Source organism: Manis javanica, chromosome 1 (genome assembly GCF_040802235.1).
Source record: "Manis javanica isolate MJ-LG chromosome 1, MJ_LKY, whole genome shotgun sequence".
NCBI lineage: Eukaryota > Metazoa > Chordata > Mammalia > Pholidota > Manidae > Manis > Manis javanica.
Window position 1 is genome coordinate 163949823 of NC_133156.1, and position 17698 is coordinate 163967520.

Sequence of the window (17698 nt, forward strand, 5' to 3'; positions counted from 1 at the left end):
CACCCAGCCCAGCCACCCGCACCAGAGTGCAGACACAGTGCATGTGTGGAGGGCTGGAAACTAGGGAAACAGGGCAGCAACACCTCTGACCGGGTTCCGAAGCTGATGCCCCTGTGACAAACAAAAGCGAGTGCTTTTTGAAAGTCTTAAAGGGACAGGGACGTAACAGCTGGATGGAAAAAACACAGTTCACAGCCCAGTGGCTGGAAATTCCAGGGAAAACTGGGCGCACTAACCCTCTGGGCAACAGCTCTGAGACCTCTCATGGAGGTAAACAGCCAAACAGCCCCCCAGTCCATTACCCCTCCAGGCGCTGCGAAAGCAGAGAAGCAGCCTAAGGCTGGCCACACCCTCAGAAAGGTAGCTTCCTCCATATTGGCCAGGCAAAACACAAAGATCCAGTCTACACGCAGTTACCCAAAACAAGCCACTAGGGGTCGCAGTTGTCCCAGTAAAGAAAGGCCAGTAGCAAGTGAAAAGTTTGGCCCTCCCAGCCGACAGTCAATAGCACCTGTCAACATGAAAAGGCAAAAAAATATGATCCAGACAAGACTAACCCAGACAGCTTTGGCATCTGCTACATCTTCCCCTGAGAAGGAACCTGGGGAGATAGATTTAACCAGTCTTCCTGAAAAAGAATTCAAAACAAAAGTCATAACCATGCTGATGGACTTGCAGAGAAATATGCAAGAACTAACGAAGGAGAATACAGAAATAAAACAAGCTCTGGAAGGACTTCAAACCAGAATGCACAAGATGCAAGAGACCATTAATGGACTAGAAAACAGAGAATAGGAACGCAGAGAAGCTGATGCAGAGAGAGATAAAAGGATCTCCAGGAATGAAAGAATTCTAAGAGAGCTGAGTGACCAATTGAAACGGAACAATATCTGCATTATAGGGGTACCAGAAGAAGAAGAGAGAGAAAAAGGGATAGAAAGTTTCTTTGAAGAAATAATTGCCAAAAACGTCCCCAAACTAGGGGAAGAAATGGCCTCTCAGACCACAGAGGTACACAGAACTCCCATGACGAGAGATCCAAAGAGGGCAACACCAAGACACATAATAATTAAAATGGCAAAGATCAAAGACAAGGACAAAGTACTAAAGGCAGCCAGAGAGAAAAAAAAGGTTACCTACAAAGGAAAACCCATCAGGCTATCATCAGACTTCTCAACAGAAACCCTACTGCCCAGAAGAGAATGGCATGATATACTTAATGCAATGAAACAGAAGGGCCTTGAACCAAGACTGTTGTATCCAGCACAAATATCATTTAAAGATGAAGGAGGGATTAAACAATTCCCAGACAAGCAAAGGTTGAGGGAATTTGCCTCCCACAAACCACCTCTACAGGGCATCCTACAGGGACTGCTCTAGATGGGAAAACTCCTAAAAAGAGCACAGAACAAAACACCCAACATATGAAGAAGGGAGGAGGAGGAATAAGGGAGAGAAATAAAGAATCATCAGACCGTGTTTATAATACCTCAACAAGTGAGTTAAGTTAGACAGTAAGATAGTAAAGAAGCTAACCCTGAACCTTTGTTAATGACAAACTTAAAGCCTGCAATGGCAATAAGTACATACCTTTCAATAATCACCCTAAATGTAAATGGACTGAATGCACCAATCAAAAGACACAGAGTAATAGAATGGATAAAAAAGCAAGACCCATCTCTATGCTGCTTACAAGAGACTCACCTCAACCCCAAAGACATGCACAGATTAAAAGTCAAGGGATGGAAAAAGATATTTCATGCAAACAACAGAGAGAAGAAAGCAGGTGTTGCAATTCTGGTATCAGACAAAGCAGACTTCAAAATAAAGAAAGTAACAAAAGAAAAGAAGGACATTACCTAATGATAAAGGGCTCAGTCCAACAAGAGGATATAACCATTATAAATATATACGCCCCCAATACAGGAGCACCAACATACCTGAAACAAATACTAACAGAACTAAAGGAGGAAATAGAATGCAATGCATTCATTCCAGGAGACTTCAACTGACACCACTCACTCCAAAGGACAGATCCACCAGACAGAAAATAAGTAAGAACACAGAGGAACTGAACAACACACTAGAACAGATGGACCTAATAGACATCTACAGAACTCTACATCCAAAAGCAACAGGATATACATTCCTCTCAAGTGCACATGGAACATTCTCCAGAATAGACCACATACTAGGCCACAAAAAGAGCCTTAGTAAATTCCAAAAGATTGAAATCCTACCAACCAACTTTTCAGACCACAAAGGCATAAAACTAGAAAAAAACTGTACAAAGAAAGCAAAAAGGCTTACAAACACATGGAGGCTTAACAACACGCTCCTAAATAATCAATGGATCAATGACCAAATCAAAATGGAGTTCCAGCAATATATGGAAACAAATGACAACAACAACACAAAGCCCCAACTACTGTGGGACACAGCAAAAGCAGTCTTAAGAGGAAAGTATATAGCAATCCAGGCATATTTAAAAAAGGAAGAACAATCCCAAATGAATGGTCTAATGTCACAATTATCGCAACTGGAAAAAGAAGAACAAATGAGGCCTAAGGTCAGCAGAAGGAGGGACATAATAAAGATCAGACAAGAAATAAATAAAATTGAGAAGAATAAACCAATAGCAAAAATCAATGAAACCAAGAGCTGGTTCTTCAAGAAAATAAACAAAATAGATAAGCCTCTAGCCAGACTTATTAAGAGGAAAAGAGAGTCAACAAAAATCAACAGTATCAGAAACGAGAAAGGAAAAATCACGACGGACCCCACAGAAATACAAAGAATTATTAGAGAGTACTATGAAAACCTATATGCTAACAAGCTGGGAAACCTAGGAGAAATGGACAACTTCCTAGAAAAATACAACCGTCCAAGACTGACCCAGAAAGAAACAGAAAATCTAAACAGACCAATTACCAGCAACGAAATTGAAGTGCTAATCAAAAAACTACCCAAGAACAAAACCCCCAGGCCAGATGGATTCACCTCGGAATTTTATCACACATACAGGGAAGACATAATACCCATTCTCCTTAAGTTTTCCAAAAAATAGAAGAGGAGGGAATACTCCCACACTCATTGTATGAAGCTAACATCACCCTAATACCAAAACCAGGCAAGGACCCCACCAAAAAAGAAAACTACAGACCAATATCCCTGATGAACATAGATGCAACAATACTCAACAAAATATTAGCAATCCTCATTCAAAAATGCATCAAAAGGATCGTACACCATGACCAAGTGGGATTCATCCCAGGGATGCAAGGATGGTACAACATTCGAAAGTCCATCAACATCATCCACCACATCAACAAAAAGAAAGACAAAAACCACATGATCATCTCCATAGCTGCTGAAAAAGCATTTGACAAAGTTCAACATCCATTCATGATAAAAACTCTCAGCAAAATGGCAATAGAGGGCAAGTACCTCAACATAATAAAGGCCATTTATGATAAACCCACAGCCAACATTATATTGAACAGCAAGAAGCTGAAGCTTTTCCTCTGAGATCGGGAACTAGACAGGGATGCCCACTCTCCCCACTGTTATTTAACATAGTACTGGAGGTCCTAGCCACAGCAATCAGACAAAACCAAAAAATACAAGAAATCCAGATTGGTAAAGAAGAAGTTAAACTGTCACTATTTGCAGATGACATGATACTGTACATAAAAAACCCTAAAGACTCCACCCCAAAACTACTAGAACTGATATCGGAATACAGCAAAGTTGCAGGATACAAAATTAACATACAAATCTGTGGCTTTCCTATACACTAACAATGAACCAACAGAAAGAGAAATCAGGAAAACAACTCCATTCACAATTGCATCAAAAAAATAAAATACCTAGGAACAAACCTAACCAAAAAAGTGAAAGACTTATACTCTGAAAACTACAAGTCACTCTTAAAAGAAATTAAAGGGGACACTAACAGATGGAAACTGATCCCATCCATGCTCGTGGCTACGAAGAATTAATATCGTCAAAATGGCCATCCTGCCCAAAGCAATATACAGATTTGATGCAATCCCTATGAAACTACCAGCAACATTCTTCAATGAACTGGAACAAATAATTCAAAAATTCATATGGAAACACCAAAGACCCCAAATAGCCAAAGCAATCCTGAGAAAGAAGAATAAAGTAGGGGGGATCTCACTCCCCAACTTCAAGCTCTACTACAAAGCCATAGTAATCAAGACAATTTGGTACTGGCACAAGAACAGAGCCACAGACCATTGAAACAGATTAGAGACTCCAGAAATTAACCCAAACATATATGGTCAATTAATATTTGATAAAGGAGCCATGGACATACAATGGCAAAATGACAGTCTCTTCAACAGATGGTGCTGGCAAAACTGGACAGCTACATGTAGGAGAATGAAACTGGACCATTGTCTAACCCCATATACAAAGGTAAACTCAAAATGGATCAAAGACCTGAATGTAAGTCATGAAACCATTAAACTCGTGGGGAAAAAACATATTCAAAAACCTCTTAGACATAAACATGAGTGACCTCTTCTTGAACATATCTTCCCGGGCAAGGAAAACAACAGCAAAAATGAACAAGTGGGACTATATTAAGCTGAAAAGCTTCTGTACAGCAAAAGACACCATCAATAGAACAAAAAGGAACCCTACAGTATGGGAGAATATATTCGAAAATGACAGATCTGATAAAGGCTTGACGTCCAGAATATATAAAGAGCTCACACGCCTCAACAAACAAAAGGCAAATAACCCAATTAAAAAATGGGCACAGGAACTGAACAGACAGTTCTCCAAAAAAGAAATACTGATGGCCAACAGACACATGAAAAGATGCTCCACCTCGCTAATTATCAGAGAAATGCAAATTAAAACTACAATGAGGTATCACCTCACACCAGTAAGGATGGCTGCCATCCAAAAGACAAACAACAACAAATGTTGGCGAGGCTGTGGAGAAAGGGGAACCCTCCTACACTGCTGGTGGGAATGTAAATTAGTTCAACCATTGTGGAAAGCAGTATGGAGGTACATCAAAATGCTCAAAACAGACTTACCATTTGACCCAGGAATTCCACTCCTAGGAATTTACCCTAAGAATGCAGCAATCAAGTTTGAGAAAGACAGATGCACCCCTATATTTATCGCAGCACTATTTACAATAGCCAAGAATTGGAAGCAACCTAAATGTCCATCGGTAGATGAATGGATAAAGAAGATGTGGTACATATACACAATGGAATACTACTCAGCCATAAGAAGAGGGCAAATCCTACCATTTGCAGCAGCATGGATTGAGCTGGAGGGTATTATGCTCAGTGAAATTAGCCAAGTGGAGAAAGAGAAATACCAAATGATTTCACTCATCTGTGAAGTATAAGAACAAAGGAAAAACTGAAGGAACAAAACAGCAGCAGAATCACAGAACCCAAGAATGGACTAACAGGTACCAAAGGGAAAGGGACTGGGGAGGATGGGTTGGAAGGGAGGGAGAAGGGAATTAAGGGGAAGAAGAAGGGGTGTATCACGATTAGCATGCATGGGGGGATGGGAGAAAGGGGAGGGCTGTACAGCACAGAGAAGACAAGTAGTGATTCTACAACATTTTGGTATGCTGATGGACAGTGACTGTGAAGGGGTTTACAGGGGGGACTTGGTATAGGGGAGAGCTTAGTAAACATAATATTCGTCATGTAAGTGTAGATTAATGATAACAAAAAAAAGAAAGAAAGAAAAGAAAGGGGGATTACTCCCTAATAGGATAAAACTAACTGTAAATCAACGATTAATGCATGCTTTAAATATCCTTAATTTTGACCACTTAAAGGGTGTCAGATGATTGGCTATGGAGGTACATTTTTCTGATAATATTCCTTTCTCTTTAAAAAAAAAAGGCATTTCCTGTGTGGTGACCTCCAATGAGTTCTACACAATGGTATAAAGGGCATATAAAAGTGTAGGCAAAGGGTCTGTTTGTGTTTATACAGAGGATCAAAGCCTAATTTGGCTACCCAGAAAATGAACTAAGATACAATATGAAAAAGAACTTCCAACATCAGCACTCTCTGAAAGACTCATACCAGAAGATGATCATCAAAAAACCCCAACAAAGATCCACGCGCTGCTACAGCTGTAGATGCACTCATCCCACCGGTTCCTGGACTTGACATGGGAATGAAGAAGGAGATATCTAAGCTGGCCTGTGCATACAGGAAAACAACAAATGTGACTGGATCTATACTGTGGGAACTCAACCAAGAATTAGGAGAAGTGCAAATTGTAGAGCTCCAAAATGTTATAACTACAGACTATCTACTATTAAAAGAACATATGGGATGTGAACAGTCCCCAGGAATGAGTTGTTTTGTCTGTTTTCTCTCAGACTGTTCAAGTTCAGTTGGACAATACCAACCACATCATAGATAAGTTTTCACAAATGCCTATGGTGCCTTAACTGGTTTTCTTAGTTTCACTGGAGATAGCTGGTAATTATAGGTCTGCTTTGGTTATGTCACTGTACTCCTATTATGTCAATGTGTGTGCACAATTTAATTAGTAGTTTAAAACCTATACATGCTGAAGTTACTCTACAAGAAGATATGTCAAAGAAATAATCTTCCCATGTTTTCTTCTTCCTGCTACTTCTATAGCCTTTCTTCTTCCTTCCTAATTACAACCCTTAAATAGTCTGTACTTTTTTGTTTTTGTTTTTGTTTTGTTTTGTTTTGTTTGTTTTTTGAGAGAGCATCTCTGATATTTATTGATCAAATGGTTGTTAACAACAATAAAATTCTGTATAGGGGGGTCAATGCTCAATGCACAGTCATTAATCCACCCCAAGCCTAATTTTCGTCAGTCTCCAATCTTCTGAACCATAATGAACAAGTTCTTACATGGAGAACAAATTCTTACATAGTGAATAAGTTACATGGTGAACAGTACAAGGGCATTCATCACAGAAACTTTTGATTTTGATCATGCATTATGAACTATAAACAATCAGTTCAAATATGAATATTCGTTTGATTTTTATACTTCATTTTTATATGTGGATACCCCATTTCTCTCTGTATTATTATGATTTTTAATAAAATGCTGAAGTGGTAGGTAGATGCAAGATAAAGGTAGAAAACATAGTTTAGTGTTGTAAGAGAGCAAATGTAGATGATCAGGTGTGTGCCTGTAGACTAAGTGTTAATCCAAGCTAGACAAGGGCAATAAAACATCCACGGATGCAGAAGATTTCTCTCAAAACAGGGAGGGGGGGATGAGGTTCTAAACCTCACCTCTGTTGATCCCCAATTTCTCACCTGATGGCTCCCCTGCGACTGTGCCTGTCTTAGGTTGTTCCTCCCTTGAGGAATCTTACCTGTCTCTGGCTAACCAGTCATCTTCCAGGGCCATACAGGGAAATGTAAAGTTGGTAAGTGAGAGAGAATCCTTATTGTTTGAAAAGGTTAGCTTTTTACTTCTTTGTATATTTATGCCCTGTGGCTTCTATGCCCAGCATTTGTCTTGAGGTATCTTTACCACTCGGAAGAACAGCACCATATAGAAATGGATTGATGGTATTTATGTATTATGCTTTTTTTTGTATGTATTGTTTTGTGAAAGTTTTTCCAATATCCTGTTGAGTTAAAAATATCAAATGATAAAAAAAAAAAAGAACAGTTGGTGGAAAAGTAGAGATAATGAGTGAAGACTTTATTTACGAGCGTGGCCTTGAAGGGGAGATAGAAAATGAGAGGTAGAAGTAAAGCAATTTAAAGAGGAAAAAAAATAGTAGAAATTTGAAGATGTTTATAGACTACAGGGGAGAAACCAATAGAGATATAAAGATTTTAGGAATCTGTGTGGCAGTGTATGATTTCCTTTAGGCCATTGACTATGTTGAAAATAGTTTGGAGAACCTTGTAAGTCTCAGACCCGGATAGTATTGCCTTGCATGAAAACTCTTCCAGCTTATTTGTTTTTAACTACGCAGAGAGGAAGAGAGCGAGAAGGGAAGTGAGAATGGAGGTTGGCAGGAAGGGTGAAGAGAGAGAAACTACCTTGTGAACTAGGAGGGCATTAATCCCTGAGGTTATTAGCCTTTGGAAAACTTTAAGGGGTAGTTTAATTAATGACATCCGATCACAAATTCCCAATGCCCATTTCTTTCTCTTTCTCCCCTTGGTTGGGGTTGTAGCTAATGCTGTGTTCAACTAGATATTTAGTAATAATAATACATTTGTATTAATGCAGTTGATGATCATAGTTTTCAAAAGCAGTAAGCTTATTATAAAATAAATATTTTTTGCATTTAAGGGATGAAAATACTGAAGAGTTATTGGACTGCAAAGAAGAACTTGAGCAAATGGAAATAGAATTAAAAAGGCTGCAACAAGAGGTTTGTACCTAAAACTTTTATTGTGTAGGACTGCTAAGTAATTGGGAATTAATTTTTCTCCTTATAATTTATAACTTTTACTTTAATGAATTATGAGGTTGCTGATGCTTAAAGAAATTTGATGACTTTTCAGTGTCTATCTTCACAAATGCTAGAGCCAAGATAAGAAATCAAGGTCTTTGGACTTTTCTTTTTTCTACGTCAGTGTTACTCCAACCTCACTAAGATTCAGAGGAGCCTCTTAGGCCGAGGGCAGTTCCAAGTTTCTCTTTTATGTGCATTTGACTTCAGTGGACTTGTAAACTGAAACACCTGTACTGTAACCTGTGCTGGTTATATGTGTCTCCTTAGGTCTCTGCTCTTTGATGGTGCTTTATGTTAACTTATATACGATAGAATGTTTTTTGCTTTTTCACTTTTTTCTTACTAAGATAAAAATTTTTTACTTTAAAAAATTATTTTTAGTTTACTAAAGCTTTGTGTTTTTTAATCTTGAACCAACATTGTTTAAGAGTTCACTTCTTTTAATAACTATAAGGTTTCATTTCCATTTGGAGGTAGTGCTTGAGATCATCTTTAACAATAAATGGTAGGATTCTAGTAAGCTGAACAATTATTTCTTTTCCTTACCCAAACGTGCCATTTTAAATTGAGGGGATATTCTACTTGCAGGATCATAAACTGGAACCTTGCTAGATGAATGACACTGGGAATCATGATATTTATTTCTAAATATGCTGTGGTTGCTTTCTACTTTTGGCAGCAAAATTCTTTATATGTGTGTTCTGTCTAAAACAGTGATTCTCAATCTTTTTGATCTCAAGACTCTTTTCCACTCTTGAAAATTGATAAGGATGTTTAATGTGGATTGTATCTACTGGTATTTACTATACTTGAAAATAAAAATTCATTTAAAAAGAATATACAACCCTTTCTGTGCTAAACATTATGTTAACCAAATAACCATTTTTCCCTCCCATGACACCCCCCAAATTAAGAAGACTCGTACTTTTACATTTTTGCAAATTCTTTAATGCCTGGCTTAATTGAAGACTACCAGATTCTCATATCTGTTTTCTGCATTCAGTCTCTTGAGATTTCACATGCCTTTGTAGTCTCTGGAAAGCTCCACTGCACTCTTGTGAGAGAATGAGAGCAAAAGGGTAAATAATGTTTTAGCATTATTTTAAAATGGTTTTCAGCTCATGAACTCCCTGAAAGGGTTTCAGGGACCCACAGATGTCCCTGGATCACAGTGTGGTAGCTGCTGTTCTAAAGTATTATGAGGACTTATAAAAGGTTGAATTTTAATTTGCCTGAAATGACATTAAGATATGCAACTAAGCATTCCCTTGGAAGTATTTAAAAAAAAACTCAGCAGAATTTTGTTACATTACCTGGATAGAAACATTATTTTTCCAAAGTAAGTAATGATGAATTTTAGTAATACAGTTTGCCTCTTCTGTGTTATTATCCAGTATTTTAAAGTTAACTTTTTCACCTTAAGTTAATTATAAATGATTATGTTAAGTAGAAGTACACTTATTTAAAAATATCTTGAATACTTTTTATATTCCTATATATAACATTACATTAAAATTTATGTTAAGTAGAGGTTCACTTATTTTAAAATATCCTGAATATTTTTTATATTCCTAATACAGAATACTACAGAAAAATTGAATGTAAGCATAAGTTTGTATATTTATATGTAAAAAAAATATTTTAAAATACTTTTTTTTCTTGGTTTTAAAAAAACTTTTATCTGTTCATTTAAAAAAAAAACTTGAGATATATAATTTACATACCATAAAATTCACACTTTTAAAGTATACAATTTTTTTTATTATTTAGTAAATTCATCAAGTGGTACAACTAAAGGTTATCAATTTGAAAATAGAAAACAATATTAAGATATTAAAACTTATTTATATTTAGAACATGAACTTGCTTTCGGATGCTCGTTCTGCAAGAATGTACCGAGATGAATTAGATGCACTTCAGGAGAAGGCAGTCAGACTCGATCAGCTGGAAAGTGAAGTCAGTAGATATAAAGAAAGGCTGCATGATACTGAATTTTATAAGGCAAGAGCTGAGGTATGTTGCATAATTTAAGCCACTCACAATTTTTTTCTTTGAAATTGTTGCGATTTTTCAAAGTGCATTTCAAATGCACTTAATAAATGTAAGGAACTCTTGAAATGTTGACAAACTGTAAATACTTCCAGGTGTTTATTTTATGATAGGTGAGCATATCACTTAGACTTGTAAAAAGGGTTTGGGGACATAACTAATTTCATTGAATTCTTTGGGGTTCTTCTTTCATTCCTTTATTTTGCATTATAGGTAGGGAAGACTTGAGTCCTCTCATAGTCAAAATAAAGTGTGTATCTCTACTAATTCAAACATGTTCCTAGAAGTGAAAGTAAAACGTGTCTCTCTTTGCTGCTCAATGCAGAGTACTAAAGTGGGATCAGTGAAGGCTCTCTCAACACATGCTCACGCTCCTTCCCTTTCTCTCCCTCCCCTCTGAATATTTTTCTTACTTAATGGTTGTGCTTCAGTGTTATGTGAAGTTGAGTTTGACAGCTAGAATTTGACAGTGCTTGCTTCTGCATTCTTTTTTCTTTTTTTAGTTTCTTCATTGTAAATGGGAGAATTGGTTCACTTTCATTATGGGAATAAGGAAGCTGTATGCAAATTCAAGAAGTGAAAATACTATAAGTGGAAGTAGTTAGAAACTAATTCATTCCTGGTGACATAGATTCAGAAGTCCATGACAAAATATAAGCATGCTGAATTAAAAAATAAAAAATCATTCATCATGAACAACTGTGGTTTATTCTAGAGATGCAAGGATGGTTCATTATCATCAGTCAGTGTGATACACCACATTAACATAAAGAAGGATAAAATCTGTCAATAGATGCAGAAAATATATTTGACAAAATTCATTCATTCATTATAAAAACTCTCAACAAATTGGGTAGAGAGGGAATGTACCTCAACATAATAAAGGCCATATATGACATACAGCTAGCATCAAAATAGTGAAAAGCTGAAAAAATCTTTCCTTCAACGATCAGGAATGAGGCAAGGATGCCCACTCTCACCACTTTTTTCATGGTATTGGAAGTCCTAGCCACAGCAATCAGACAAGAAAATGAAAAAACAAAAGGCATCCAAATTAGTAATGAAGAGGTTAAATTATCACTATTTGCAGATGATATGATAGTTCATATAGAAACCCAAAAGACTCTACCAAGAAACGATTAGAATTTCTATATACTAATAATGAAATCTATTGCATTTCTATATACTAATAATGAACTAGCAGAAAGAGAAATGAAGAAAACCCATTTACAGTTATATCAAAAAGAATTAAATATCCAGGAATAAATTTAGCCAAGGAAATGAAAGTTCTCTGAAAACTGTAAGACATTGATGAAAAAAATTGATGATGACAAATAATTGAACAGATAGACCATGCTTATGGATTGGAAAAATGAATATTTTTACTACCATACTACCCAAAGCAATCTACAGATTGAGTACAATCCCTATCAAAGTAACAATGGCATATTTTTGCTGAACTAGAATAAATAATCCTACACTTTGTGTGGAACCACAAAAGACCCTGAATGGCCAAAGCATTCTTGAAAAAAGAAAAATAAAGCAGGAGTTATCATGCTCCCTGATTTCAAATTATAGTACAAAGATATAGTATTTAAAATAGTATGGTATAAGCACAAAAATAGACACACAGATTAATGGAACAGAATAGAGAACCCAGAAATAAACCCATGCTTCTATGTTAATTTATATATATTGACAAAGGAGTCAAGAATATACAATGGGGAAAAGAGTCTTTTTAATGAAGGGTGTTAGGAATACTGGACAGCTACATGCACAAGAATGAAATTGGACTACTTTCTTACCCTGTATACAAAAGTAAACTCAAAATGAATTAAAAGCCTAAATGTAAGACCTAAAATCATAAAACTTCTAAAAGAAAACATAGGCAGTAAACTCTTGGACACTGGCCTAAAAACCCTCTGTACAGCAAAGGAAACTCAATGAAATGAAAAGATAGTCTATTGAATGGGAGAATGTATTTTCAAATTATATTTCCAATAAGGGGTTAATATCCAAAAGATATAAAGAACTTATACAACTCAATACCCAAAACACAAATAGTCCAATTAAGGAGTAGGCAGAGAAACTGAATAGACATTTTTCCAAAGAAGACATGCAGATGGCCAACAACACTAATCATCAGGGAAATGCAGTTCAGAACCACAATGAGATATCACCTCATGCTAGGCAGAGTGGCTAGTGTCAGAAAGATAAGGGTTGGTGAGGATGTGGAGAAAAGGGAACTGTCACCGTGCACTGTTGGTAGAAATGTAAAATGGTGCAGCCACTATGGAAAACAGAATGGAGGTTCCTTAAGAAATTAAAAATGCCACACAACCAAGTAATTCCACTTTTGGGTATTTACCCAAAGAAAACAAAAATACTAATTTAAAAACATATATGTGCCCCAATGTATACTCTAGTATTATTTACAGTAACCAAGATATGGAAGCAACCTAAATGTCTATTTATACATGAATAGATAAAGAAGAAGTGGTATGTATACACACTGGAGTATAACTCAGTCTTAAAAAAGAATGAAATCTTGCCTTTCACAACAGCATGGATGGGCCTATGGGATATGCTAAGTGAAATAAGCCAGAGAAAGACAAATGCCGTATGATTGCACTTGCATGTGGAATCTAACAAAACAAAACAAATAGACTATAAACAAAGGAGAGCAAACTGGTGGGGCCATAGATGATGGAGGTGGGGGAGAATGGACGAAATAGGTGAAGGAGATACAGAGGTACAAACTTTCCAATTTTAAAATAATATGTCATGGACATGAAAAGAACAGCATAGGGAATGTAGTCAGTAATACTATAACAGCTTTCTCTGGTGACAGTAATCACACTTACTGTGGTGAGCATTTCATAACATATATTATTGTCAAATTGTCATCATACACCGAAGTTAATATAATATTATAATCAACTAACTTCAATAAAAAAATTTTTTTCAGTAGTTAGGACATTTTAGCCTGACATTTTACCAGTAAGTAGATCTAGTGGACTTCAGAAATAGGGTGCATATTAATTCTTCAGTAGTTATTGAAATGCATGTATGCACAGCACTGCTAAGGAATCTTTAGATACTTTATGATCTATAAATGCCACCATTTTAATATGGTTTATCTTGACTTTAGTTTATATACTGCAGACATTATGTGAGTCTTATATTTTACTCAAAAACCCAAAACCATATACTTTCAAGGTATAGTTTAAGTAGAGAGAAGTCTTTAAATCTATTTCAGTAAATAAATAAAGCCCTGGTTCTATTGATATTGTGTCTTAAATATTTGAAAGACTACTTATACGTAGTTCCTTATCCTAGTGATTAAGGAGTTTAAATGTATCCTGATAATTTCATGTGAAATTATAATACTATTACTCATTCTAATGTATGTACTCAGATTTTGTTTGCATAATAGCTTAAATTCTGGGGGGAAATATGAAACCAAGAAAACAGCAGCTGTATTTATATTCCTCAGCGCTTTACTCTTGCACAGAATTGTTGGTGAAGACAGCTTAATGTCTTATTTTACAATAAAGAATTTTTATGTGTCTGAGTTAGAAAATTTAACAGATGTTAACCTATTTGTTGTAAATAAAGCCTATTTGAAATGCTTTTAGGAATTAAAAGAAGACAATCAAGTTTTATTTGAAACAAAAACCATGTTGGAGGACCAATTAGAACGCACACGAGCTCGTTCTGATAAATTGCATGAATTAGAAAAAGAGAATTTACAACTAAAAGGTAAACTGCATGATATGGAAATGGTAAGTGTTTTAAGGTAACATGGCCTCTAAGAAAAAAAATACAAGCTTCTTCTAATTTCGTTGTAATGACAAAGATGGCTAGTGCCCTTGAGGCCTTAACAGAGAACTTGCTAAATAAATTATATATAAATAAATTACATATAAATTTTATATAAATACAGGAGTGGTAGAATTTTATGCTCTTGTTCAAAATTATTATTTATTAATTTTATCTTTTACTTTTCCAAAAACCCTAATAAGCTATTGTGTAAACATGCCTTTAAAAATACAGAAATAAAACTATTTGCTAAAATTTAGCATTGGGTAGGAAATTATTTATTATACTACCAAAATGGTATATTCATATGAAGAAATTTTCAGTGGCCCAGAGATTACTTTTTAAGGATGTCAGACACCTGCTCAGTGTAATGACCAGTAGTAATGATTGTAACTGACTATTACCTTCAAACTGTGAAAAATTTTAAGGAACTCAAAATTTATCCTCATATTGTTCAGTTTCTGATAAATAAGAGTAATAATAAAATATTAGCTTGAAATTGTACAGTTTCTTAGCTTCTTTTCTCTGTCTCCTCCCTGCCAATGAAAAAGGAACGTGATATGGATAGAAAAAAGATAGAAGAGTTAATGGAAGAAAATATGACTTTTGAAATGGCACAGAAACAGAGTATGGATGAATCATTACATCTTGGCTGGCAGCTGGAACAAATATACAGAACTAATGAACTTTCTGAAGGTATTCCCTATATCATTTTAATTAAAATGATGAGTGAGTAAATGAAGTCATATTTATGCTTATATTTCTGGATATTTTATTGCAGTTTTATATTCCCTGCCTGGAGATGTCTCTCTAAGATATGATTTCTAGAGTAATTTTAATTACCACATTCCTGGATCTGGTCCTTATCTTTACATGTCTTACAACTCAACTTTGTAAGTGCAGTGACAGATTTGATCAGTTGTTTAGGCATTATTTCATGTTAATATCACAGGAAGCTGGAATACCAGTTAATTAATTTATTTTGAAAAATATAGCCATCTACTAAATAGTACAAAAAAGTCATACTTAGCTGGTCAACCTGTTCTTTGACTAGAGGCAAACCTAAGTATAAAGTCAAAATGCAGAGAAAAGATTCTTAGGAGAATATGTAGCCAGATTTCTAAAAGCAAGTTAAGGATCTTAATGGCTATTTTCATCAATATATATAATCAGCAATTTAGGATTATACCTACCAACCAGTCCAGCCCAGTTATACCCTGGAGATGATAAAGACCCTTAGATAAATTTTTAACTTTTGACTCTTTTTCATAGGCTCCATATTGACTTGTCCTCTTACTTTAAAGCTGAGCATATACATATATTTATTTAGCTTTGAGAATGCTAGTACTGCTATGTTTATTGAAATTACATCTAGGTCACATTTATTTGAATTAGACTGGTTCCATAATTCCTCAGTTAATCAATATTAGATTATTTCACCTGCTTTCCTTCCTTTTGCAGATATTTAATAAGCATCTACCATGTGTAAAATATTATAGCAGGCTGAAGATACAGTGGTGACATAGATATAAGGTCTGAGAAAGCTTATAGTCTGGTGCTAACAGAGTAATTACTTTCACAGATGATTTGTCATATTTATTACCATTAGGCTTTTCCTAATTTTATACTTGAGAACCCAATTCCAAATTCTAGGAATTCCTTTTGTCGTAAGTGATGATATTCAGTCAGTGAACTTGCTGAGATGTGTTTCTTAAAATACCTGTGAAACATTTTTTATTGTATTCTTTATGAATTGTTACAAGGAAAGCAATTCAGACTTAAATGTTTTCTATACCAAAGTAGTTAAAATTACAGTTTTCTCATCTGTTAAGTGAGAACAATAACAGTAAATACCTTGTAGGGCTGTTGTGAAGATTGAATTTATTAATACTTATGAAGCCCCTAAAATAGTGCTTGTAAATAGTAAGCATTTGAATGTTTATAATTATTATTATCATTATATCATCGTCATCATCCTTACTTGGGGTTATAGACCTGCAAATGCATTCTAATGGGTTGTAGTTTGGATTTTTAAGTTATACAAGGGACTTTCCTTATAGAAAATTTGGAAAAAATATAAAATGCAGAAAAATATAAAGTGAGAAATTCAAGAAACTAATACTTTCTTAAGTCACTTTTACATTTCACAAAATTTGCTTCCAGAATTTTTTTACACGTCCACAGATACTTTAGACAATATCAGATCAGTGTGTATACAATTCAGGTTCTTTTTCCTATAACCTAGGAAATCCTATAACCTAGGATTATAACATGGGCAGATCCCCATGTTGTTCAAAATGTGTTGTAAGCATTCTTTTAATTCTTTAGTGTCTGACCTGAAACTTCTTTCAAGCACAGTTACTGTATTAAAAGTATTACTAAGGTATATTGTATTAATAGCTTAATCTTGTTTAATTGAAATGCATGACTACAAATCTTGTAGACAAGTTTTACTAAAGAAGACTTGGACAACTAATGGAATTTTAAAAGTGAGTGATTCCCTAGTACATCAACTTTTAAAAGATTAATAATATGCAGGCTAGAATAAAAGCTAGATAGAAGAACCAAGGCTTTCTTTGCTTAAAATCTAAGGGATAGTCTATCATACCTAATTTGGAAAGAATGTTTGCCTATGGGGATATTATTTTGTGTTCATATTTCTTTACTTTTTATGATGGAGAATTTCAATATACACAAAAGTAGACAGACCTAGAAATGCCCTCCTATACTTCTGTTGCCTTTCCTGAAATCTAGGATTTTAAAATAAATTACAGGTGTCATATTTTATTTGTAAAACCTAATATTTTTATGTCATCAAAGTAAATATTTTTGATTAATTAACAGATTAAATGAGTCTGCTGCAGGGTTACTTAAAAATAACTATTTTAGCTTACCGAAGAGTATCGTTTACAGAACTAGAAACTGAGTTTTCTTAATTTAAAAAATGTAATGCTCAAATCTGTTTAGATTTTTTTTCTTTGGCAAAGTGAAGTGCATATTGCTCTTTACACTTAGGTTTACTAGGGATTCTTCATTTAGAGAAAGACTTTTTCAAGGTGACCAGTGTATGCTGTCTTTCCTTTTTCAGAATCAGATTAGGATATTTTAACCCAAACTGTCCTTTAATTTTTGAAGGTGTGGGGATAGGATGTTTTATACTTCTTACCTGAATCAAACAATGACTCCAAGAGAGAGCGCACAGGGCAATAACTATATTTTGCACAAGTAACCTAAGACTCATTGAACTTAAAGTGGCTGGGACATTGTCAAGTAATTGATTTCTCATGGAATGAGAGCTGAAAATCTAGTCTCTTCAGTGTAAATTTTGTACATTTT

General features: G+C 35.1%; 1 protein-coding gene across 1 annotated transcript in view; it reads left to right on the forward strand.

Annotated features, from left to right (window-relative positions):
* LOC108388320 (girdin-like) overlaps positions 1 to 17698 on the forward strand; it is a 101018-nt gene that overhangs the window by 71567 nt on the left and 11753 nt on the right. Inside the window, 4 exon segments of the mRNA XM_073240088.1 lie at positions 8326 to 8407; positions 10346 to 10504; positions 14179 to 14325; positions 14914 to 15058. Coding sequence (XP_073096189.1) covers positions 8326 to 8407; positions 10346 to 10504; positions 14179 to 14325; positions 14914 to 15058 — 533 coding nt within the window.